The sequence below is a fragment of the Copidosoma floridanum genome, unplaced genomic scaffold, assembly GCF_036245765.1.
Source record: "Copidosoma floridanum isolate Cflo_tuat_1 unplaced genomic scaffold, Cflo_Japanese_pri ptg000031l, whole genome shotgun sequence".
Taxonomy (NCBI): Eukaryota; Metazoa; Arthropoda; class Insecta; order Hymenoptera; family Encyrtidae; genus Copidosoma; species Copidosoma floridanum.
This window is the reverse complement of record NW_028321908.1, coordinates 1,132,501-1,158,750: the sequence shown is the minus strand read 5'-3', so window position 1 is coordinate 1,158,750 and position 26,250 is coordinate 1,132,501. Positions and strand designations below refer to the sequence as shown.

At 35.0% G+C, this 26,250-nt stretch overlaps 1 protein-coding gene across 1 annotated transcript in view; it reads right to left on the bottom strand.

Annotated features, from left to right (window-relative positions):
• LOC149373390 (polypeptide N-acetylgalactosaminyltransferase 2-like) overlaps positions 1 to 26,250 on the bottom strand; it is a 270,464-nt gene that overhangs the window by 86,346 nt on the left and 157,868 nt on the right. The window contains exons 6-7 of the mRNA XM_089597235.1: positions 3,541 to 3,792; positions 113 to 328 (exon numbers count right to left, since the gene is read on the bottom strand). Of these exons, the coding sequence (XP_089453361.1) occupies positions 113 to 328; positions 3,541 to 3,792 (468 nt within the window). The remainder of the gene's footprint in view (positions 1 to 112; positions 329 to 3,540; positions 3,793 to 26,250) is intronic.

The following is a 26,250-nucleotide window of genomic DNA, read 5'->3' as shown; positions in this document are numbered from 1 at the left end:
CAAGTAAATGTAATAAAAGCATGTAATTTTATGCAAATAAGGTTATAAGCTAAAAGAAAAAAAAGCCAACCGATTGTAAAAAAAAAGTTAAAAATACCAAAATACAACTTACCAAGATTTTCGCCACCCCAAACATCCATTTGTGTGTCGTATTTGCCCAATTTCTCAAAGTAGACTTTGTTTATGACAAACAGACCCCCAGCAATCATTGGTGTCCTGATGGCCTGAGTTGGATCTTTTTGGCGAACCTGGCGCTCAGCTTGACTTAAATACTCCCACTTAAAGACAAGACTCCAATCAAAGCCACCTCTTAGATCAGCTGAGGCACCTATGACAGTCATGACCCCAGACGCACCATTATACTCAATTACCATAATTAAAAAACAAACAGAAACTATTTTAATAGTAAAGTATTGGCCTATCAGAATGAGATAAGACAGATTCTTTTCTGATGATTTTTTAGTGACATTTAAAAATTATATAAATACACCAACGATGTTTTTTTTGTTTATTTTTCCTGACATAATTTGCGTTTTTCATATTTCACCGTTAATTGTTTTACATAAATGACTTAATACATATTTGTTTTATGAGGAATAAGTTTCAAGTGAATTATTTTAAAAAAAATATGAAATCAGATTGAAGTTGATTTAGTACATGAGCAAAAGACTAGTTGATAACCAAGTAGGGAGTTAAATAATCACTAGAAGCAATTGACACAGAAAACTTATAATTTGCTAACTTTGTGATTATGCAACTTATGGCGACAAGATAAAGTGCAAAACTAAGTGTTATTAAATATACTGACTCTATTAAGACAGACTAATAAAAATTAATAGAAAAGTGCGTTGGAAGAAACGAAGAGTCCACAAAGAATTTCATCGTATACTATATAACAATTATAGGGCTAAATAGTTCTAGTGAATTTTGTCGTATATAATCCATAAAACTATTTTACAAGTTGCGTTCACGATAAAACTTGCAAAAACGTATAAAAAAAAGGGGAATTTTCTATGAATAAGCTGAATGTTGCATTTGTAAGGTAAATATAAATGTTTATTTTATTTGTGTGCATACATTGAGAAAAGTGGTGTTAGAAAAAGTATCATAACTATGATTAAAATTACTATATTTTTAAAAAAAGTTGAAACATACTTATCATAATAATTACTATGCTACAAAGTAAAAATAGATTAGGGTAGCTGTGGGTATTCTTGGCACTGCTCCAGTTACTGGCAGTTAACAGAAAACTATCAATATGAAACAATAACTGACTAATAAAAAATGCGCAAAATATATTTTTTTTTTATAAACTATATTAACATAAAATTATTATTGAATAGATACATTCGTAAAAGAAGTTTTAATTATTTTAGTAACAAAAAATTAAGAGGTGTTAGAATTTATTGAGAAATGTATACTTCGGCTGCCAGATCGACTATTCAAAAATTTGTTAAAATAGAAATAATTATCGTAAAACCTCAGCATATAAAATATAATAATGAAAGGACACCTATTTTTTTATTTATAATAAGTAAAATGACCTGTAAACGTCTTTTTTTTCATACAACATTGATGCTAGTATCTGCCAGTAAATTTTCGTAGAAATTCGGCCAGTAAATAAAGTAAAAGTTCAAATTTTTACACTATCTGACGGCCCGTAATAGGTGCATACTGCCAGTAATATATGCATTTTGATCAATCATTAAAATACTTATTAAAATTAAAATACGATATTATAGACTTTAACAATTTTTTTTTTTTTTTACTTTTAAAATAAAAAATGTTGATAAAAAAGTTTTTAACCCACACATTACATAATTTACCTTTTTTTTATCACAGATTTAAGTGACTGCAAATAAAAAAGTGTTAGTAACACCTACAGTTACCCTATGTCGAAATTTGCTTTATAACAAAATAGTTTTTACCTCTGTCCTTCAGCTTCCAAATAAGGCTCCATAACCACAAGACCACGATATTCTATATGCTTGTTAGCATCGATAAAGTACGTGTGGGAACGTGTGCTATTTATGATACACACAATAAAGTTGAAAATCGAAAGGTTTCCTGCAGACCATGTGGTATTAATCATAACATATAACTAGTCGATTCAAAATTATTTGTCTGTACGTATTTAAACTTGATTTCAAACCCGTATGAATAAAAAAAATCTGTTTCACGTAATGTTTACGTTAGTACAACTTTAAATTTGAAACTCAATAGGCGTGTATACCTGTAGGTGATCTACCATCTCACTCAATTGATAAAAACGTCACATAAAATGACTTTTGAACATAGTAATTTTTAGTATACTGATTAGCAATGCAGTGGTATTAGAAATTTCACTGTGTCACATAGTAAAATCTACTTTAGAATGTGGGACATTTTCAAATGATTACAATAAAATTTACTATGTTGCATAAATTATACTATCATCAATTTATACTATGATATTAGACATAGTAATTTTTATTATGTTGTGTAATAATTTTTTTAAGAGCTGCTACATAGTGATAGTTATTATCATTTAGAATATGGTACAAATTTTTATAAACTTATAAACTTGCATCATCAGGAGAGTATGTCTTAGCTTTCCTCAAAAATATAGCAATTTTTAGTATAGTTATAATACAATTTTAACATCACTTTTCTTAGTGTCGTAATTTTGGTACCACATTAATTGTGTTTTTTATAGGTGGAGGACCACTCAATATAATTGCCACTTTAATCAAAGAGTGACAACTCGTTTGTTTTTGGGAAAAGTAAATATAAGTGCGTAGTACACTATTAAAATTAAATATGATCTCAAAAAATTAAACTTTAAATTACAAGTACGCTCAATCATAGAGTGATGGAAATACAGAAGTATAATGAGGTGAATGAATAAATTATTAATTTTAATAATAATGCATACTCAAAAAATCACCATATTTGGACAAGCTGTAGTAAAAAAATTAAAATTCGTCTATTAAGCACAACTAGCTTTTCGTGAGGGTAAGACTGGGATCGTGTAAGGAGGGTGGTGAGTGATGCCTTGTGATTATATATATATATATATATATATATATATATATATATACACATTATATATATTATATATAAGTCTTAATTCTTATCAATTATTTATGGGTCAGTGCATAAGGACACGATCAGTAAGAGCTAATCAAGGAGTGAGAATAAAAACTCCAAAATGTTGGAAGTTTGTTTCAGTAACGTTTCTTAATTTTTATAGTATAATATGAACGATGAATGAAGGAAAACATGGTATTTAATATGTCAAAAAATTGAAAACGTTTGTCTACTCTCACGACTACAAATTTCATTGTTCAGCAATAAATTCCTTGACTGTCACCGAATTTTTTTTTTTCTATATGATTACATAGAAGCAAATATACATCAACTATTAATGACTTGAGTTATCTATTAACAAATATTTTCATAGTGTTTAATTAAAATCTTTAACCGTTTTTCACAAATCATTTAAGAACGGCCATGATTTTTTCTGTCTGTATGAAATAAAAATTATTTAAGCTTACTTACCGATGTACTGAAAGTTGTCCATGCTAATGACGTCAATGACAGGACAGACGACTCGGCTTGGATCGTCAGCAATCCTTTCCAGCAGTGGCTCCAACCAGTCGACATTACATTCACAGTGTGAATCTAGAAATGTTAGCACGCCTGCTGTAGCTGCACCAGCTCCCTTTACTCGTGATCTCATTAAGCCCTCACGCTTCTCGTTTCTTATGACGCGTACCTTATGGATCTTAGCCAGCTCATCTCCATCTTCAGCTGTGGAAGTAAAAGTATTTATTATGATACAAGGGAAGTACATTAGTTGTGATGAGGCAACTATAGCTAGCTTATGTTCTTTACAATCGTTCATGCTTCTACCTATCTGGTACCACTGTGTCGTGGATAAATATATTTATTGTGTATGACGTTCTGCATGTCAGACAGTACAATATCTTACATTATGGTTACTATATGAAATTGCCTTATACGCATCAAGAGGATTTATAATTACAGTTTTAAAGATCTTTGATACCATTAAAGAGTTGGATCAAGTTGGGAGCAAGTTGTGTCTAAAACGTAACTACAATATTGATAACAATATAAAATAATGATGGTACTAGATTTTCTCACTGCTTGTGAATCAGTTGACCTTCGACTGAAAAAATATCATTAGAACATCTGCTGACAGCTTTAGTCTAGTCATCTCAGCCATATAACGTAGTGAAACTTTTACATGATCGTAACAGTAAAAATGTTACTGTCAGTATTATTAAGAATACTGTGATGGAAATCACTATGGTATGACAGCAAGTTTAAGTAGAATGTACGTGGTCATAAGTACTGTAATATTATATTTTCAGTGTTTGATTGATCCTTCCTGTTTCGAGTTTTTTAACTGCACTACCCTGCCCTTGGCTAGATACAATTCTTGCTGATGACAATGATAACGTATCGAGTGGACGTAATTTCTAGTCATACTTTTGAATTCACCACGATGTTATAAATGTGGACTTAGAATTTTTATCTTAATAAGCATCATGCTTTTTTGCAATTTTATATAATTCATACTATTTGTTTTCGTGTACAACGTGAAATGAGCTAAATTAAATAATCCATTTTTTTAATACTTCTGAGTTATTATTCATACAGAAATTAGAATTCATACAAAGTCCTTTCATGAAGGTATTAAGATCGGCCCTGGATATTTTGTGGTTCTTAAGGAATACTCAAATTATAAAGGACCTCAACATCGTTTCTGCAATTAAAGCAGCCCTTGTTCTCGCATTCAGAATCCATTTTGCGCTCGCAAACATCCAGCCTGGTCTCTTCAACCTTATAAGACATCTATGCACTCTTGCGCATAACCGCAAGGACCCCCAGAATACTCTTAATCTTAAATCTTCCATGCTTTTATTGGGCGCATCTTCATGACTCACTGAATAAACCTGACTTCAATTTCGTATGCTCCCCTCAGGAGCACCATGTGTCCGCTACATCTTCTACAGCCTCAACTCAGTACAACATTTACACTAATCACAAGTACGTCTCCAAACACACAATAGATAGCAGACTTATACATCACTCGCACATAACATCATAATTTAAGCTCCTCCAGCTCTATTCTAGCGCAAGCCAATATTGGAGCTTCGCCCAGATAAGTGAGTGCCCCTCCTCTTATTCCTATGAGAGCGAGCTGGCCTCCAAAATTCTCTGTTATTTTCCATTTTCCTTCTTCTCTTAGGTTCCTTTCGTCTTCTAAGTGAGTTGTACTAAGGGTCAGTTTTTAGTCAGTAGGCTGACCGAGTGAATCTGACACTACCAACAGAATAGCCGGGGTGTCTATCAAGCGTTTTCCCTCCTCACTTCATAAAAAAAAAAAAACTTGAATAGAATGTTCCAACGTAACTCATCAATATTATAAATAAATAAAACCATCAGAGTTCCTTCAAGAGTATTAAATGCTGCATAGAAGCTCAGAAAAATTATATCAATATTTAAAGAATTTGTAATAAAAAGGTTATACATTAATTAAATTATGTACGATTATCACAGACTCTAGTGAAAATAAAACTTCGATAGAAAAATTATGTCTTGTCTTAAGGAAAATGAACCTTTAGGCGTCATATATAATATTTTATCACTACTTAACACAATGTTAAAAGGTTTAGATACAACTGAATGAAAATGGATAAAATTTTAAATTATCATTAGTTAAACAAAAGTTTACTTCGAATTAATGCATTCTTATAAAAAAATATAGTCATGGATATCTTACATGCATCTTATAGTCATATATATATACATCTTACAAATCTAATTATAATAAACGAGTTCTTTGGAAACATATAACAATATGTGTATGGATATGAGAAATCCACAAATACCTAATATCCCAGATTTGCCCATCAAAAAAATTTGTTTTTAAACAGGCAACAAATTTGGGATATTTTTTTATGGATTCTCTCATTTACATTTCAATTTTTTTCTGGTATACTGATGCAAGGTACATCATAATCTTGCAATACGCTTATAAGTTCAGTCTCTTCTTCTACAATATTTTGTTCACTAGATGTTTCTGAAGTCTTATTGTACGCAGTCTTATAGTTACAATAAAGGATCACCGCTGGCGAAGGAACAAAATCTTTACAGCAAATCTTGGGCAAGTAGAATTTCATTCGAATTCTCAAAATTGAATCTAACAATTTTAGTAACATCCGATTTCGGCATTTAGTTTTTACTGCATTCATTACAGGAAAAACGCGTTGACCTCCAGCACTTTTATGTGTATATACCACAGGCCAAAAGTCATAACTACTATCTACTGCGTTTTTACCGTACAAAGCGACCCAATCTACTGTGACAAGCTTATTCCATTGATTTTCTGTTAATCCAAGTTTTTTAGCATCCATAAATAAGTTTTGAAATGGCAAATCAGAAGATTTTGGTCTCAAAGTATGAGACAAGCAAACAGTTGGCGATAAAAATCGTAATTTTTTATACATTTCTATATTATCGGGCAATCTTTTTGATGATTCTAGCAGAAGACTTTTGATAAAAGTATATGCACGGTTTTCAATATCTAATTTTGATTCGTTATTAATGCTTAGGGCATTAAGCAACTTTGTGTACTCTATACCGAAATCACAATCATGCACATCGATGAACGCTAAGATATTATTAACATTTTTTAAAACTATATCCAAGCCACCAGTGCTGAAATTTATTTTTATAACTTTTTGAGCCAAAAAAAGAATCAAACATCCTATATCATTATACGCTAAACCCAAGTCCACATTCGTTTTTTGAAACGATGTATTAATATTGTTTATTTCTGCTAAAATTGGCTTAATAATTAACAGATACAACTTATTTTTCTCATCTTGTAACATTTTGTTTAGTAATCTAGCTTTGTAGTCTTTTTCTTTTTTTACTACGCATTAAAAATGAGTTTCAAAGTGTCATAATGCTCTAAAATAACCGTAACAGTAAAATACCTAACTAACCATCTAGTTTCTGACATTGATAAAAATTTATGAAATTAGTTAATGGCACTGGAATCCATTAAAGTCTCCAGGTTAATGAAATTCCATGTGGCTTTGTATTGATACTTTCTGACCGAACTTTTACCAAACCAAGCATAAATTTCACTTAATAAAAATTCAACATTTGCAGAAAAATGAGTAGAAGCTTCGGAAGCTACATTATGCAGAGCATGACTGATGCAGCGTACTAATTGTACTTTGGGGTTTACTTTTTTGAAAAGAGTGAATACCGTATTTTTTTTCTTGCATAAATTTGATCCTCCGTCAGTTCCCGAGCCAATCAGGTTTTCTGTTTTAAAACTGTTTATCTTAAAAAACTCTATCATTGCACTATATAACAGTCCATGCGTTGATCTTTTTACTTCTATCATACCCACATAATCAGTTATAATTTTACCCAAACTTGTACTATAATACTTAATACAAATGCATAGGTACTTAAACGAAGAAATATCACTCGATTCATCCAATACAAATGAAAAAGGACTGTCACCCACATCATCGACTACTTCTAACAACATGTTAGGAGCTATCACGTGTGTAATTAAATTATTGTATTTAGTATGGTGTAAATGTATATATCTTTTAACTCTAAAATTTTAAGAATTTCACTTAAGTGATCAACTGTTCGAATGGCAGTATGCACAGCCACAAATGCTGATAACTGAAGATCACGGAACTTACTTGCCGCATCTTTATTTCCTTGAGATTTGCACAAAGATGCTATTGTTGGTTGTCACTTTAGATCGATTTGATCTGCCAGTCTTGTATGTGTTCGTCTGGTGCAATGATTTTTTAAATCAGTGAGATGAGCACGGAGACTTTTTTTGCACACAAAACAGAAAGCCTGTTTTTCTTGATCACTAGTGCGATTTTTTCTCAACCATCCTTTAGCCCATTCTCCATGTTCCCAATCTGGATTGTAAACAAAAACACGTCTGAGTGTTTCTTGACTAGACTTCCTGGAAGTCATTATAAGTTATTATAACTTATATCATTTGCTTCTCAAATTAAAGTAAATATATCTAAAAGAAAAGAGTTAATTTAAAAGATTTTAATGTTATCAATAATATTTAAACTATTTACGTAGTTTATCACTTACATTTATAAGTCAATCAACCTAAAACGACGTTTTCACCAACCGAACAAAACGCAAAAGACGGTACGATATAAAGGGCCTAATTTATTAACTTTGTCAACCTTCTCACTCAGAGAGATGATGATTTGTGATAAAGAGCGTATTTAAAAATTCGGGCAACCGAGGCGCTCGAGAGATTTATTGATTTTGATAAGTTTCAATTGGCCGAAGTCGGGCGCCCACTATTAGAATTTTGTGACGTATCAAAATCAATTCTGCGATTTGAAATATGTAACAAGGCAAAATGGCCTCTATATTCCAAAATGCTCTCGCTGATGCAACGTGTATACAAAGAGCATTAATTTGGCGCTTCTCCGAACTGTTTGTTTTTCGGGAGCTGTATATACGCTGAGAGGAAGGGACGAGGACGCCAACGGACAAATCGTTGAGATGCAGAGACACAGCAGCGCCAGCGGAAAAGAACAAGGAAGGTGCGAACGCGACTACCGAGACACAGCAGCTGCTATGTATGAGAGTGACTGCGAGAGGAGATACGTGGCGGTGGCAGTGGCGGCGGCCATTGCTTGAGCAAGAGATCGTGAGTGAGTCTGGAGTAGAGCCTCGAGCTGCACGCTTAAGCGCGAGCAGCGAGAGCTTCGGTGGTTGCGGGATTTCGTGGCGAGAGTTGAGAGAGAGAGTTTTTGAGAAGGTGCGTTTGCGTTGAGTGTTGAGAGAAGAGAGAGGAGTGTGCGTGCGAGACGAGAAGCTGCTGTGTTCTCCCCGGACGACGAGGTCTCCAGGTCGAGGACTACGGCCGCGGAGAGAAGAAGCAGAGAGAGAAGAGTTGAAAGAGAGAGAAGAGAAAAGGTGAAGCCGCAGGACGAACGACCCGCTCGAGGACACCGGACGACATCACGCCGGGTTGGACTCGCGGACGTTTGACCAGGAGGTGAGGCTAGAAAGAGAGAGAGAAGTAGTGTGTAGCGTAGACAGTGCGAGAGAGAGAGAGAGATTGTATTGTAGACAGTGCGAGAGAGAGAGTTTGGGTTGACGAGACGAGGTGTACGAGAGACCGCGAGATGCATGGGAGGGCCGCCATTTTTCGTGCGTGTTATCGTGTATAAGGGTAGATAGTAGAGTAGAGAGAGAGAGAGAGAGAGAGAGTGTATAGCAGTGTGAGAGATTGGGGGACGGAGTGTGAGTGTGTGCGTAGTAGTGTGGGTCGAGGACGAGTAGGAGCCCCTCCTGGTCCCTGACAAGCAGGACGTGGTGGACGAGCGCTCGCGGCTCGCGGGGTGCGAGGCGAAGTCGCTGCAGTGCCGTCCCGAGGACGAGGTGAAGCGTTGTGTCGTGTATTGTGAAAGGAGATACTGTGTATTAGTGTTAAGTGTGTTAAATAAAGAAATAGTGAAAGGTATTAATTTGTTGTGTGTAAATTAATAGCTCTTCCCGTAGAACGGGAGAACTCCCGCGCCTATCCCCCTTTTTCAGGAGCAGAAATCCAAGAGGTGAGAGGGACAAGGGTGACGAGTGCGATCGAGATTTGCTAGCGCTGCGTTGGCGCCTCGTTTTATTTCAGGTCAAGAAGCAGTGTTACAAATACACTAAAAGTTTCGACTTATCAGAGAACTAATATAGAGCGAAAGGAGTCTTCTGATTAGTTGAAACCTTATAATTTGGCAATCTTACACATATTTATGAGAAAGTATCTCCTTCCTGTGTGAGAAAGCTGACAAAGTCAATGAACTATCAGGGCCAACCGTGTTTTTTTCTTCGATGGCTACCATGTGTTACGTTCAAAACTTAGAGAATATATATTGTCTAAGGTTTGGAAAGGATCGTATTTGGTAGATATCAATTTTTGTAAAGTCCGTAACCAACCAATAAGAGTGTGTTTCAGTATTGCTCTCCAACAATTTATCGGCAACTTGAATATGGCATACGATATCTTAAGACACGATAAAGTTGCTGGTAAGTTGTCGGGAGATGATATACTGAAACCATAAAAGATCCCTTTTCGATATTCAAGATCAACAATCGACTTCAAGTGCGATCCTTCCGTGTACGGTACTTAAAAGAAAAAAAAAACGCATTTTAACGTATATTTACATATATACATGGAATTATTTGGCCACACTCGTCAGAATTCAGAAATGCAGGCAAAAAATCGCCACCCTAGCTTATGTTACAACCAAAAAAATATGCCATAGCCACTCAACGAAAAAAAATCGCCAGGCAAGGCTGAAAATAGCCAGTTTGGCGATAAATCGCCAGTGTTTGACACACTGGTACAAGATTGTGATCACTCGCAAGAAATATTATATCCAATTTATATCGCGTCATAAAAGTACAAACGTACGTACTTGATTATAAAGATAAGTTTTGTTAAATCAACAAATACATAATTAAAAAAATTAGCTGTCAGGGGTCGATGGACCCCCAGGTGAAATGAAAATTCTTTTGCTTTTCGGTAGACACTCACTATACAGTCATGATAATTTATACTTTAAAAAAGTCGCGTGGGGGAGCTATTAGCTGAACATAACCAAAGAAAGCAAAAAAGGAGAGAGTCGTTGAGTCTTTCAGGCATGGAAAAGCTTCATACGTCAGTGTGTATAGTTCATACACGACTGCAACTATAGCAAAAAACTTCGGAAAAACCTCTTGTTCTACTTTTCTTGGTCTGACTCCCAAAAGTTAAATCTCGTGATTATGAAAAAGTGGTTTTGTCTGTATAGTCGGAAATGTAACTATTTTTTAAAAGTAATGCATTTATTTACCGTAAGATTTAACAGGATCTCTAAAATAAAAAGGCAATCGCGGCTCTTCTCACAGTTTTGCAATAATTTGCAAACGTCTTACTAAAATATTAAGCAAAGTCGCTAAAACCGTTGTAATTGTTAACCACGAAAACTACTGAACTGATTTTCCTGAAATTTTGTATACGGATTCTTGATGATTCCGAAATAAGCTAGCTTTGCGTTTTAGCTCAGTAGGATCCGATAGCCGTGCAACAGGGCATCCTGTCTACCGATGAAACTCTTCTTTCATGGGCAAGCGAAATAAATCGGTTTTTACTCCGGATCGCCAAGGTAACCGAGTGCCACGGAAAAATAGGTGGTCGGATGGTCAGCGTCTCCGGTGGAATACTGGGAGACGTGTCTAGCCTGAGCACAACCTGCTCCAACACTTCAGCGCTTTGTGGCCGTTTAACCATCCGGCCTAGTGCCACCAGAGTATTTTCTACTTCTAATGCAAGTCAGGTAAGACAGCTCTGACAAGTACGGGCAGCCACAACGGCCTTCTTAGTGGTCGTCCCAACGGCATACCTACAGAGAAGGTATTCTCCAGGACCACTTTTCCGACTAACGATGAGTGGTTGGTTATACGGGGAACGACCTGAAGACGAGATATTCTTTGGTCAGCGGCGTACCTCCCTCCAGTATGGTCTCCATACACGGAGACTCCAAGGATAAGAGTCAAGCTACCCGCAGCTGGCTCTCTATAATCAAGAGTAATAATAAGGAATAACTGGAAATTTCACCACTGGCGCTTTTCAGGGCCATTATAAGTATTTACATTTCCTACTTAACCATCAATCTCATCGGTTCTTTTAAGTGCTATCTAAATTTAAACTACTTTGCCAACAAATACATTTTTCCTACCATTTCCGGAAATGATTTGTCGACTAAAAGACAATGTAAAGCCAGCCACTATTAAACCAAGTCAGTCATTCACTGGCAGACGTCACGAGCGTAGTTGTTCGTCATAAGGTTGGAAACCCCGGTTACCGACGACACTATGTTATCCTCTCAACTTAAAGCATTCAACCAGAAATCACCAATTCTCTCCAAGGTCTGCGCTGGAAGAACCTAGCAGCTATGAAGGAAAAATAAAATTGAGCCAACGGGACAGTCTTCAACGGACAAGCATCACGAACCAATCCCTCCACCTCAGACTTTTAAAACAACTAAGTCTGCAAAAAAAAGTGCTTGAGACACCAACGTCTCTGACGTAACACTAGGAGATGTTGGGAAAGAGCTCTACAACTAGCTCCAAAGCTTTAAACGTTGTAGTTTTTCTCCTGATCAGTGTGGTGCTACAATAACAGGCTAAAGAAGATCACCCTGAGATAGAGGCAATCACGTTTGTTGGAAATTTTAGTCAAGAATGAGTTTACTTAAAAAAGGTCACTGGTCGTTTTCAGGGTGATTGGACGTTGAACTATCTTGCCAACAAATATATTACAACCTAATAAAGTTGAAAAAAATTACCTTAATGGCTCACAAAAGTCTTAACTATACCAAAAGTCGCAAGAAGTCGAATAGGAAGAAGAACTTCAAATACATCCAATGAATACAATTTTAGGCGTCATAAAAATCACACTGAACATTTATCTAGATTAAATCAACATCAAAATCGAAAAATAAAGAATTTATTAAGTGAGAGATCAGCTTTCCACTGTAACCCTTATAGTAATTTTTTGAATCTTCCAGATTTTAAAGTACCTAGTGGTTACGAAAATACATGGAGTAACATGGTTGCCTAAAGTCAATAATTTTTTTTATTAAAATCAAGATTCTTCTTTAAAGCCCGATTATCTTCATTAGAATCTCTAACTCCTTAACTTCACGATGATATTTTTCGGAGCATGAGATTTCGCTTCAATAAGTTGTAAAAAAGATGTATATCCCTTTGTTGCTTGTATATGAGAGCTACATTGTATGTGTTAGTATAGTGTATGAGAGAGATGAAGCATACTTAGTAGTACTAACACACGCAATGTAGCTCACAGGCCCAAGCAACAAAAAGATATACATCTTTTTTACAACTTATTAAAGCAAAATCTTATGCTGAAATAAATGCTATCGTAAAGTTAAGGAGTTAGAGATTCTATTTGAGATCATCGGACTATAAGGAAGGATCTTGATATAATGACAAAAACTATTGACTTTAGTCAAGCATGCTACTCCATGTATTTTCGTAACAACATGGACTCACCATCCAGCTACAAGTTGGCGCTAGTGTCTTTGTGCCCAGAGCCGATTGGCTTCGAGAATGATATGTAGTGCCCCAGCCTGTGTTAAAAAATAGAAACGTATTGGGGAACGCCAGTGGCATAAAATTCACGTAGTTCATAGAAATCTTTATAAGTACCTTTATCAAGTCGCAAAAATGAAAATAATGTACGTATTTAAGTTGAAAAAGATAGTTTGTAAATCAAAAATATTATTAATAAAAACTATTATATACTAGTCCCATCATTGTATTCTATTGTTTGAAGATTTGAAGTATTCCCCAACGACCCAGTGCGCTTACTTGGCCTCACTTTTTTTTATTTATTGGTAAGCAAAATCTCAAGCGGCTAATCCCCAACGACCCAGTGCGCTTGCTTGGCCGCACTTTTTTTTTATTTATTAATTACCAAAATTCCAAGCGGCTAATCCCCAACGACCCAGTGCGCTTACTTGGCCTCACTTTTTTTTATTTATTAGTAAGCAAAATCTCAAGCGGCTAATCCCCAACGACCCAGTGCGCTTACTTGGCCGCACTTTTATTTTATTTATTGGTAAGCAAAATTCAAAGCGGCTAATCCCCAACGACCCAGTGTGCTTACTTGGCCGCACTTTTATTTTTTTATTAATTACCAAAATTCCAAGCGGCTAATCCCCAACGACCTAATGGGATCACATACCACGATTTATTATTAATTTTAATATCAAATTGATTTCAGTTGATATAAAAAATTAATAACAAAGAAAAGGAAGTCTCAGCATAATCTGGAATAGGCCGAACTTACAGAATCATAACGACTCTGCACACTTAAAAGCTTTGCTTCCTAAATAAAAGACAAGATAAACATCTGAGTAAGTACGATTTATACTAAATTGAGAATAACATTTAAATAACACAAGTAAAAGGTAAGCTACGGTTGATACTATCAACATATGAAAGTTAACATTACCAAAGAATTAGAAATAAGATGGATAAGTCAAAAAAAGGTCTCTTGGCGAGGGAAGTCCACAGTTGAAACTAATGTGTAAGTAAACTGAATTACATTTTTTTTAAACTAAAAATATGACATGTTATGTATTCTAAAAAAATGTCAAAATATTATTATTCTTTAGACACTTTGGCAAAAAACACAATAGTTTCAATAAAAAATCCAACGCGCTATAGACGGTACCTCTTCGGTGGGGTAGAAACCTGTGTAATAAAGAAAAAAATTAAAAAAGTAGCAACCAAAAAGAAACATAAGCAAACATAAGAACAGTTCTAAAATTATATTATAACTTTATAAGGCTTTTTGTATTCAGTTATTATAATTGTTAAGTTTATTATATAAATGAGTGTATTTACTTAATAAATAAAAGCGCACACAATCGAGCAATTCAAATTTCTTGGGAGAAGGCTCTGAAACGATCGAATCAATACTTAATAAATATCTAATACTGTGGCCAGGGAAGCACTTCGAATTACTTGACAGTAGAATACGCTCTCGAAATGTAACATATTTCGCAAATAAATGAAAGCGCACACAAGCGAGCGCTTCAACTTACTAAGGCTAAGACTCTTAAAATGTTAAATGATTAATAAATAAATAAATGAATGTTTGGCCAAGCGATAGCTTTGAGTCATTGGGTATTAGCTGCTTAAAGCTTTGTTTATTTATTAATTTAAATACTAAGAAACTGAACTAAGTTTCACCGTCAATTGCTCGTACATAATGAATGTATAACATTTATACCTCAAAGAATCAGATAACATAAGAAACGCTTATATCTAAGTTTTTAAAGAACTTCTTTTTACGTTAAATAAATAGTTAATCAATAAATGCAATGTACAATTAAATAAAAAATTAATTAATCAATAGTAACTAAATATTAAACTTGAAGATAAGTTACAAATTGCACTAGAACTAGGAGAAAAAGATTAATTTATAACAGGGGTTGCTCGTAGTAGAGTGGGTAGGGTACTCAGCTAGTGTGCACAAGATCGCTGGTTGATTTCTTAGGTGTAGGATGAAGATCAAAACTTAAAAATTGTATTTCTTTGCATGTGTGGTTTGGTCTTCCGGTGAAACGCGGTAGAGTTGTCAAGATAAAATGAAAAATATACTTCAGTTACACATTTTCGTAAGATCAATAGTCAAAGATCATCAGTTTAAAAAATCTTCAATTCTAATTTTACGTAGGTATCTATTCCATATATTAAATAGAAAGACTTTCTGTTTATTTAACATTATTTAGTACTTCCATCGGAAAATTGATGTAGATATTATCGTCGGATTGGTCAACTCCTTTAAACGTCGCTTTATCAATACAGTATCAAGTTTTTGTTTTCCTTTCATCTCCTTTTAAACTTTATTATTTAAAGAATAATAATATTATATCATTGCCTCCCCCTAATTTTCTTTCCACGCTTTTCTTGAGCAATTTGATAATTTTTTCACAAAAAGCAATTTCCTTTTAATTACCTGTTTTTTGTACATAATTTCACATTTTTACGTTTGAGTAAATTAAACGATTTACAAAACTTGTATTCCACAGCAAGAATTTGAGTTATGTGCAAAAGCCAAGATTTTTTTTTATCAAAAATAAAATCTCTTGTTTAATGGGTTTTATATTTAGTCCACATATTTTCACCAAAAATATTTCCTGAAAGTAAAAACTATGTAAAAAATTGTCTCAACTGATAAGGCATTATAATATTAGCTTTGAAAATATTATCAACTCAAGTATGATATTCCAGTTATCCCACTGCAATAAAAGTACCTTAAAATGTTTCATGAAAAATTTCATTATATTTTCTTAAATTTACTCATGATGTCACTCCTTTTACTTTATTTAATAATAATTTCCAATAAAAACGTTGATTATCTTTTAGAGAAACAATATTTAATCTTTTTATAGCAGTGTTTAATTACATTGATTAATTTGGTGTGATTTCCAAAATAAATCAATGTCTTCTGGAAGTTGGTGCACAGAGTATGCAGGGGAGCGAAGCCTACTAGCATATATATATATATATATATATATATATATATATATATATATATATACACTAGTTAGTTTTCCCTTCCAAAGGAAGTAGTATTCCCTAGTACTAGTAGTATTCCCTTCTTAAAACGGCGATACCCTGCCAGCCAGAAAGTTATATGTACATAACTATAGGACTCGGAAGCTGCCGATTACTTTCTGGCTGGCAGGGTATCCCCGTTTTTGGAAGGGAATCGTAGACGCTTGACTTTTATTGCTCTGTATGTGCTATGCCATACTTCAAGCATTGAAGTTCGCTCGTTAAATATTATTATGGTATTCTGAGTGGGCGTTGGACCTAATTGCACTGCTTTTTGGCCAGTTCATATCCCAGCTTTACATGTTTATACTTCTCTCTATAATATTTTTTTCTTCTTCTTTGTCAATATTGCTTTGTTTTGTTTATGGGTCTCATTGCTGTGTTGCAGAGACTTGCTGGTTGTGCCAGTATCTTTGTGATTACCAAGCACTACGGTTGAGCCTTATCTTCTCGATTATAATATTTTTCTTTTGATGTATTTTTATTTTTTTACTATGTACCTCCTAATATTAAGGTTGAATGTATTAACTAATTTTTTTTGTGCTGACAATGGAGAAGAAACAATTTTTTTGTATTGATTTATCATATTAAACTAGAAAATGAAAACCTTGTTGTCTTTGAATGGTAACCTGTTTTGTAATTGTTTTCTTTGTATAAGTAACAATGTCCTTTTTTTGCTCCTATTGTTACATTGTATTTGCTATTTTTTTACCTTCTACTTGCGATATTATTACCCTTCAATGATATTATATTTTTTTTTGCTTGTGCTAATCCTAATGTTTAATATTAATGCAACTTCGCTTATCTCCGCTTAGGATAACGCTTCCTGCTATTTCTTCTACCCTTACGTGGGCTTGTTTGGAAGGGAGACCCAGAGCACGACAGCCCCGGGGTCATGTCATCCTTACTGCCAACCGGTGAATATATTTACTAGATTTACCGAGGTCATTGTTTTTGGGTGAGTATGCATTTATTTAATTTATCTTTTGAATGTTGTTCGGGGTTGTTCTTCTTTTGGATTTTTTGTTCATTTTAATAAATCTTTCCTTTTTTTTTATTACAGTATGGGATTCAACGCATCCTATATGTACGCCAGCAATGTGGAATTGGGCTTACTCCAGATCCCTCGAGGCTGATGCTAAAATGCACCGTGCTGGATTTTTGACGGGGACCTGGGATTTTTGTCACTACCTGCTCTAGAAGAGGAAGGGTAGTTATTATCTCTGCTTGTGCACACATCTGGAAAAGTGCAACTTTGGGTGGCTCAAGAGCTGAACCTGGATCCTTCAGATCGTTTTGCAACAGTTTTACTCATGCTCATCTGGTCCGAAAAGCCAGGCCACAGCAGAAGCTGTACGGTTGGGTGTTGATGCCACGGCCCCTTCTCATATGTGTACGTCGAGGTTAGGGGCTCTAGGAGACTCTCAATCCAGCCGGGGATCATCATGCAGGGCTGAAGACCTATACGAGAAAGGAAAAAAAAAACTTATAAATAAATGTAAAGTACTGAATAGTAGTAAAGGCCAATTTTTATCATGTTTTTGTGCTGTGATTTTTTTTGGTATTTGCTCATCTCTTTATTTTGCAGGTACTCTACTAGTGCTGTACGAAGATTTTGAGCTGTTACTTTTTATCCCTGTGTGTTCCCATCGCTGTTGTGCTGATGCCTCCTTACTTAGGATGTTGTATTGCTACCTAGATAGTGTTTTTAATTGTTTACATAAATAAGAGCGTATTTTTTTCTTTTTACTAAGTAGATATATTTTCGTAGGCACTTTAAGTTGAACCCGTAGGCTTCGCTACATGATTGTCTCCTGAATTATTCACCGTTGCTTTTTGGGTTGTTGGCTGTGTTGGCTATGCTGCTGCTTGTGTGTGCCGAAGTAAACTTGTCTAGGACTATAAATCCGAACTTAGCTGATTCTGTACCTTACCTAGAATACTCTAAACAGTTAATAAGAACGCTCCTCCTGAAATAAAGAGTTTTCATATCGCAAGGCCGCTTATTAAAGCACTGATTAGGCTCATTAAATACTTTCACAGGTTATTTTCAACTCTTTTTATCTTTATTTTTAATTCTTTGCATGTTTGTAACTCTTGGATTTGTAAGGTTACGTCGTGTAACATTGTGTCCTTTCTTAGTTTTTTCTCCAAGACTTTACCCTGTTTTTTTATTGTTAAAAGTTTTTCCTTGAGGAGTAATTCTTGTAACAGGTTTAGTAGATTTGGTTTATTACGAAAGATTGTTGTATTTCCAATTATATAACTGTTGTATTTCTAATTATGTTCAGGCTGGTGCCCCCAAACGGTGTTACATTTCCTTCTTGGACTGTTACTGATGATGTTAATAGCCTGGCACTGCCTGAGTATACCTTGCACTCTATATAGAATACTAATGTACCAATCCCGTTAATGCAAGTCATATAGTCATTCGCTCCTTATCACCTGATTTACAAGGGCTGTTTCTTTGGGGTTTAGACAATCCATGAGTTTTAGGCATACACTTTGTGCCAGTAAGTTCCCTCCAACTGTACTAATTTTATTTCACGGGCTTTTTTGAGTGCATTAACCAGCCATCCAAACTTGACATGCCGAATGTGTACTAATATCTGGTATGGATCCGGTCTCCCCACAAATTCGGATATTTCTAACTGTTTTTTTCCTTTTCATTTTTTCTCCGCTGATAGCGGCATGTACAAGTGAGAATCATTGTTTAGGACTTAGTAGAGATTTTTCAGCCATAGGTAGGTGAAACTATTAGTGGTATTTCCCAGTTCCTGCTAAGTTGGGAAGAGGGTAGCTTTATAGAGATCGAATAGGAGAAGATCCATCAGTGGAATCAAGATGTGGTATGCTAGGTAGATTTTTTTAAAGAAAATAGCTAAATCTAAAATATTAATTAGTTCTGACATCGAGTTGGCATACTTGAGCGGGAAAATAACTTCCAGCTTAGTTTTATTTATGATGATCAGGTAAGTGCGAAATATCTCTGGGGTAATAAACCTAGGGTGAATTTCTTCCAGAGTGTTCACTTCTCTTAAGAATAGATCTGCTTAAATGCTTAGCAGTAATATTTGTGTGGTGTATTAAAACACGTTCACCACTGCGTCAACCTTGATTTCCGTTAGTTTGTTTTATAATCGAACTACGTCTTATTTATTCTAAAAATCCCATAGATTTTTTTATGTCACAACAATTTGTTTCTGTATTATTGTTAGCTAAGTTGGCTATTATTTTTAGAACGAAGTTCTTTATGTCGCGTTACTCGGGGAGCTGGAATTTTAAAACCGACAGACTTTTTTTTTTTGGAAACGAAAGTGGTTTCACCCAAAGTCTCTGCCTTTCAAGTTTCCCCCCTTACCCCGTTCCCCTCACCTACTGTTCTCCATACACTCCCCCTCTCCCCACTATATATGTATATCTGCCAACCGTGCCGTGTTACTCTTCTGCACACCTTTACCAACCATTCCCTTTTCACACTCCCACTCAATTAATTTTCAAACCAATTACAATTTTATTCACCCAGAATAACTTTTATTTTACTTTTTCTTTTACAATTCTAAAAAAAAAAAAAAAAAAAAAAAAAAAAAAAAAAAAAAAAAAAAAAAAAAAAAAAAAAAAAACCCTCGACCTCCTGCATATGAGTTCAGTACCTTACCCACTCTGCTACGAGCGCTGCCGACTATAGAAACTCGGTTTCTTGTACTTATCGTGCGGTTCGTAACTATAATATTCCATTTTTATATGCATTCACTGATACTACATTTAATTCATGATAAATTGTGGATTTGTGTTAAAAAAAAAAAAAAAAAAAAAAAATTTAATTAGCATAAATATGGTTATGTAGATTAAACATAGTAAGGCGCGTTATTACGCATTAAATATTTGTATTTTATGCATTTAATGCATAAAATACCGACCGATTTTTATTCCACCTGAGATTTTTGTTGGCATTACAGTAATGCTAATAATTACTGTTATAAATAAATTATTTAATAAATAAATTATTATAATAAACATATACGATAGAGTTGCACAACGTATCAATGGTTTTTAAGATTTTGAATTCGACTAACTAATTATGTTACAATATCACATAATTATATAAATTAAAAAAAAAAAAAAAAAAGGGAATGAAAAAAAAAAGATTAAATATGAAAATAAGAAAGATATTAAATAAAGGAAATACAAAAAAATGAAAAAAAATGTAATAAAATGAAATATGAAAAAAAATAAAACAAGAAATAAAGAGAAAAAAAAATAAAATAAAAAAAAAACAACAAACCAGGGGGGATAAATAGGTCATGGGACCCACGGTAAGAACGAAGTTCTTTAAACATGAGATAAGTATAGACACAATTTCTCAGGTAACAAGGGGGTCGCCAGACCCACAGGAAGAACGAAGCTCTGTAATCGTTAGTACTGCATTCATGTTGTTTACTAAAACAAACACTTTAAAAACGAATAAAAAAGAATAAAAAAATAAAATAGTTTACTACTCACGATGGTTGAACTTCGTGAGTACTGTATTTATGCACGACAATCTCACGAAGTTCAACCATCGTGAGTAGTAAACTATTTTATTTTTTTATTTTTTTTTTATTCGTTTTTCAAGTGTTTGTTTTAGTAAACAACATGAATGCAGTACTAACGATTACAGAGCTTCGTTCTACCTGTGGGTCTGGCGACCCCCTTGTTACCTGAGAAATTGTGTCTATACTTATCTCACGTTTAAAGAACTTTGTTTTTACCGTGGGTCCCATGACCCATTTATCCCCCCTGGTTTGTTGTTTTTTTTTTTATTTTATTTTATTTTTTCTCTTTATTTCTTGTTGTTTTTTTTTCATATTTCATTTCATTTCATTTTTTTTTGTACTATTAGCCGTTTTATCCACCATATTTTCTATTTCTTTCCTATCCTTATTATCTGTGGTTCTGAATAGCCATCGTAAACCATTTCCTATTAGTGGTATGATTGCCCTGCGTTTGAGATTGTTGTTGATTTCTTCTTGAATCAATAGCATCTCTGTTGTTGAAACTATGCATTGATTGTCATGAGGAAACGATATGGGATAAGACAGAACAGAGAAAAATATATTAATGAACAAATTTATATTTTATTTGTTAATAAAATATACGTATAAAAATAGAGTACAATTAACCTATCTTTCACTCACTCGCAACCCAACTGACTCGCTTGCCCGCTGCATTCCCGCCACTACATGCCTGCTGCATCCCCAGTTTTTCTCCTTACCTTTTTTTCTCTCTGCCATTTCTAGTGGTTCTCCACGCGTACATTAAATCAGAGTAGAAGGGGACAACTGGCACATTTTCTTCAATTCTCTTACACTCGAGGTAGCACCTCAGCCTGGACGGTCCCGGGAGCTAGTGTTCTTTTATGGCAACGCTACCACTTTCTGAGAATCATGATGACTCATTTGGCTTAATGGCCACGAGGATAACTCTTGCCAGAGGCCCCCACGTTTTACATCAAATCCTGCTGTTATGCTCGTCTATCCCCTTTGCACAGTTTTGCGAAGTACTTATGCCCCTTTGGGCTAAAATTTTACATAAAATAACTTACAAACTAAGCATCAGGTTGTATCATTTACAATCTTTAGCACACTGTTATTTTGTTGTATCCCTAATCTAATTATATTTTTAATACTTAGCAGCTGCTGGTTAACCTTAGCAGTTGGAGGCTGGACCAAGAATTTACGGGGGAAAGTGTCTTGTTAAAAACAATAGGGGATTTTCACACCCTTTCATCGCTAACACTACATCTAAAAATATCAATTTATCTATACCCTCCATCAATTTGGAATCATATTATAACACGATAATACCGGTAAGGACTGCCAAGGGCAGGTCACAGATCCAAACACAAGTAGATCGGTAAACCAGAATATCTAAAATTGAACAAAATTTAAATCTGGACGGGCTAAATGAGGAGTGAAACGACGCATTTCAATTGGTTTCATCCTTTCCGTATCAATTTCATCTACACGGAGACAAGTTAAGTCAAACCATTTACATTCAACATCAAATACCCACTACTGATAATATACCCATTAACATAAAACAATATCGTCATCCTTCTCATTTGCGCGACGAGATTCAAAACCAAGTTAAAGATTTAATAAATAATGATATAATTAAAGAATCGGATTTACCCTATAACTCCCCAGTTTGGATGATCCCCAAAAAATTCGATTCGCAGGGGAAGAAACGTTGGAGGTTGGTTATTGACTTTCGTGCATTAAATGAGGAGACGGTCGCACCCGCATATCCCTCACCAAATATAATTGAAATTTTGGACCAATTAGGTGGATGCAAATACTTTTCAACCCTTGATTTGGCCTCCAGTTTCCATCAGGTGGCCATAGATCCAAAAGACGCCCCAAAGACTGCTTTTTCTACTCCCTTTCAACACCTTCAACATAAGCGTATGGCTATAGGTCTTAAGGAAGCCCCTGTAACTTCCCAAGCCTTAATGGATCAGATCCTAAGCGGCCTTCAAGGCATCAAATTGTTTGTACATATAGATGACATTGTAATATATGCAGTTTCACTTCAGGAACACAATGAAAAATCGAGAAAATTATTCGGGCGATTGAGAACCGCAGAACTAACCTTACAAACGGACAAATGTATGTTCCTTAAAAGGGAAGTCATTTATTTAGGACACATAATTTCAGAAAGGGGAGTTAAGCCGGACCCCAGCAAGACTTGTGCGCTGGCTAAATTTTCCATACCTAAGACCGCGAAAAAATATTAAACAATTCCTGGGACTGGTGGGCTACTATCGCTGTTTTATTCCAGATTTTTCAAAAATTGCAATCCCTCTAAACTCATTCTTAAAAGAAGGTGTTTCATTTATTTGGCAAAGTCCACCGATAGAAGCATTCAAAACATTTAAGAAAATTTTATGTACCTAACCCCTTTTACAATATCCTGATTTCACGCGACCCTTCATTGTAACTACAGACGCCTCTGATCTTGCCTTAGGAGCCATCCTAAGTCAGAGGAAAATTGGTAAAGACCTACCTATTGCGTATGCCTCGAAAAGTTTGAATTCCGCAGAAATTAAATATACCACTACCGAGAAAGAATTGCTCGCTATGGTTTTTGCCGTGAAACATTTTCGACCTTATTTGGGCAAAAATTTACGTTAGTAACCGATCACAGGCCCCTAGTCTGGTTACATTCCATTAAAGATCCAACTACGCGAGTAGCGCGTTGGAAAATAAAATTGCACGAGTATGACTATACCGTTGTTTATAAAACAGGAAAAATAAATTCCAATGCAGATGTGCTCTCACAAAATCCGGTGCTCCCACCTGCTCTTAACTGCCCCGAATACACCTCCCAGGAGATTATAATTGATAGGGCTTTTTATATAGACACCACGAAAACAACCCTTTCTGATATTTCCTCCAATGAAACTAGGCCTAATACACCCACTGACGAAGCGATCCCCGCAGAAACAGACGTCCTAAAAACAGAAAGACACACGGATTACGAACTAATACGCATGAACAATGGACTAGGGTCCATTCTCGCCCGTACGGCAGCGCCAATGGGTTCGAAAGGCCTGCCAAATCTGGTGCCAGTGTGTAAGACACCACCAAAGTCTAGTCCGCAACATCAGCTAAGAAAAAGTAGAGAGATAGGGAGCACCTGCGATGATGGTTTGCCCCTGGTACACAAGCCGGCACAGGTAGAAGCTCTAGACACACAAAAAAAAAAGATAGGGAGCGCCAGTGCTGATGGTTTGCCCCTGCTACTCAAGCCGGCACAGGTAGAAGCTCTAGTTAAAAAGGGTAGAAAGATAGGGAGCACCTGTGCTGATGGTTTGCCCCTGGTACTCAAGCTGGCACAGGTAGAGGCTCAAGAAATAAATGGAGCCTGGGAGCCCATAAAGGAAAAGGGGGACGCTCCTGAAAAAGCAAGAAACAATAAGAGAAAAGAAAATCTTAAGGGTTAAGGGCAGACGACAGGTAATAAAAAGGTGATAATCGACGACGATAGGCATGACGATAGGGACAAAAATAAAAAATGAGTTTTGGTTATTGAGCATATTAAGTTTTCGAGAGATCAGTTGCTTATGAGAAAAGACAATATCGCGCATTTCATGTCAGTAGATTGTAGAGACAAAACAATTGTGTGCAAACAACTAAAGGACTTGAACATGATTGATGCTATGAAATTAAGACTTGAAAACCCCGGAATAGGTTCCATCTTACAGACAGATTTATACAATGAACGGATAGTTTTCTCCCTATTTGTAAAGAACGAAGCAGAAGACGCACCCATGGTCATTACGGTGGTAGAATGCCTTAAACGATTAAGGGACGTGATGATTAATTTAAGAATAGTTACTGTGAGTATAGCTAAAATAGGGGATGGATTAGAAAAGCTTCACTGGTTAGCTATTGAATATTCGTTATAACAAGACTGGAAGATAGGAAATTTACAACTCACTATTTGTACTGGCGAGGTTACTATTCTTTTGCTTGACAACAGACTAGAAATAATTAATGAGGCCTATGATTCCCAGATAGGAGGATATAAAGACATAGCGAAGACCTATAGCAGAATACGTGAGAAATATTTTTGGGATGGTATGAAAGAAGACATTTCAGAATACGTACGAACTTGTAGAGAGTATCAACGAAAAAAATTAGTTCGTGTTAAAACCAAATTTCCTATAATTATAACGACTACTCCCGAAGAAGCCTTTGAAGTAATTGAAATAGATGTCGTAGGAAGACTCTTCATAACCACAGTTGGCAACCAGTATATCTTAATAATCCAAGATAACTTGACGAATTACTCAGACGCCCTCCCTTTACCTGATGCCACCACCAAAACAGTGGCCACCCACTTTGCCCTGGAATTAAATTGCTGATTTGGATGCCCCAAGATAATAAAGACAGATCAAGGATTAAATTTCCAAATTTAATTAATGCAAAGATTTACCAAGATATTCAAAATTAAACAATTTAAATCCACAGAGTTTGGACCTCAAACCATGGACTCCATTGAGAGAAGCCACCACTCTTTAGTAGAATATTTAAAAATGTACTTAGAGCAGAATGAGTAGGATACCTGGCTAAAGTTTGCCCTTTTTTCATACAACACGTCGGTTCATTCTGCTGATAATTATACCCCTCATGAGCTTGTTTTTGGGCATAAGGCACGGCTCCCCACTGAGTTCAAAGACGAAATTAAGGATAAAACATGTGTAATATATCTTGATGAAATAATAAACAAATTAAACCGTACACAAAGTACAGCCTGCGAAAAATTAATAGAAGCAAAAGAAATATCAAAAACTTATTTTGATAAAAAACTTAATGTCAAGTCTTCCAAAGTAGGAGACATGGTATTTTTGTTAAAGGAACCCAAGTTAGGAAAATTCGATAGTCAGTATACAGGACAATATAAGATAATCGAACTAATAGGTAAAAGAAATGCAAAATCAGATTTAGGATACAACAGGACTAAAATTCTACATCTAAATAAGCTTAAACATGCCCATTTACGACCCAATGTATAAACAAACTTAAACTTCTTATTAAAACAAAAGGGTAAAAGAGACAGCTGGTAAAAGTGGCCACAGCTCATCGGGCGAGGTGGAGGAATTAAAGAAGTTTCAATTTTATTGAGATGTACTTTATTTTCATGTACCAACCACCTTTTTACTAGTCTAAAACTTCCTTGCGTTGGAGCCTTACCCCCCATATAAATAACAAAAAAAAAGTAACATAAAAATAAAAGAAAATAAAAAAAAAATTTTATCGAAAATTTTACCATCCCAAAATTTATTAAAGAAGAATCAAGAACAAAACTTCATTCTCCTGCCCCCCTATATGTATATATATATATATTTATATATATATATATTAAAAAAAAAAATTAATTTTACTACCCCAAAATTTATTAAAGAAAAATCAAGAACGACAAAACTTCATTCTCTTGCCACCCCCCCCTTATAAATTAAGCTGGAAGGTTATTATTTATTCGTCCTTT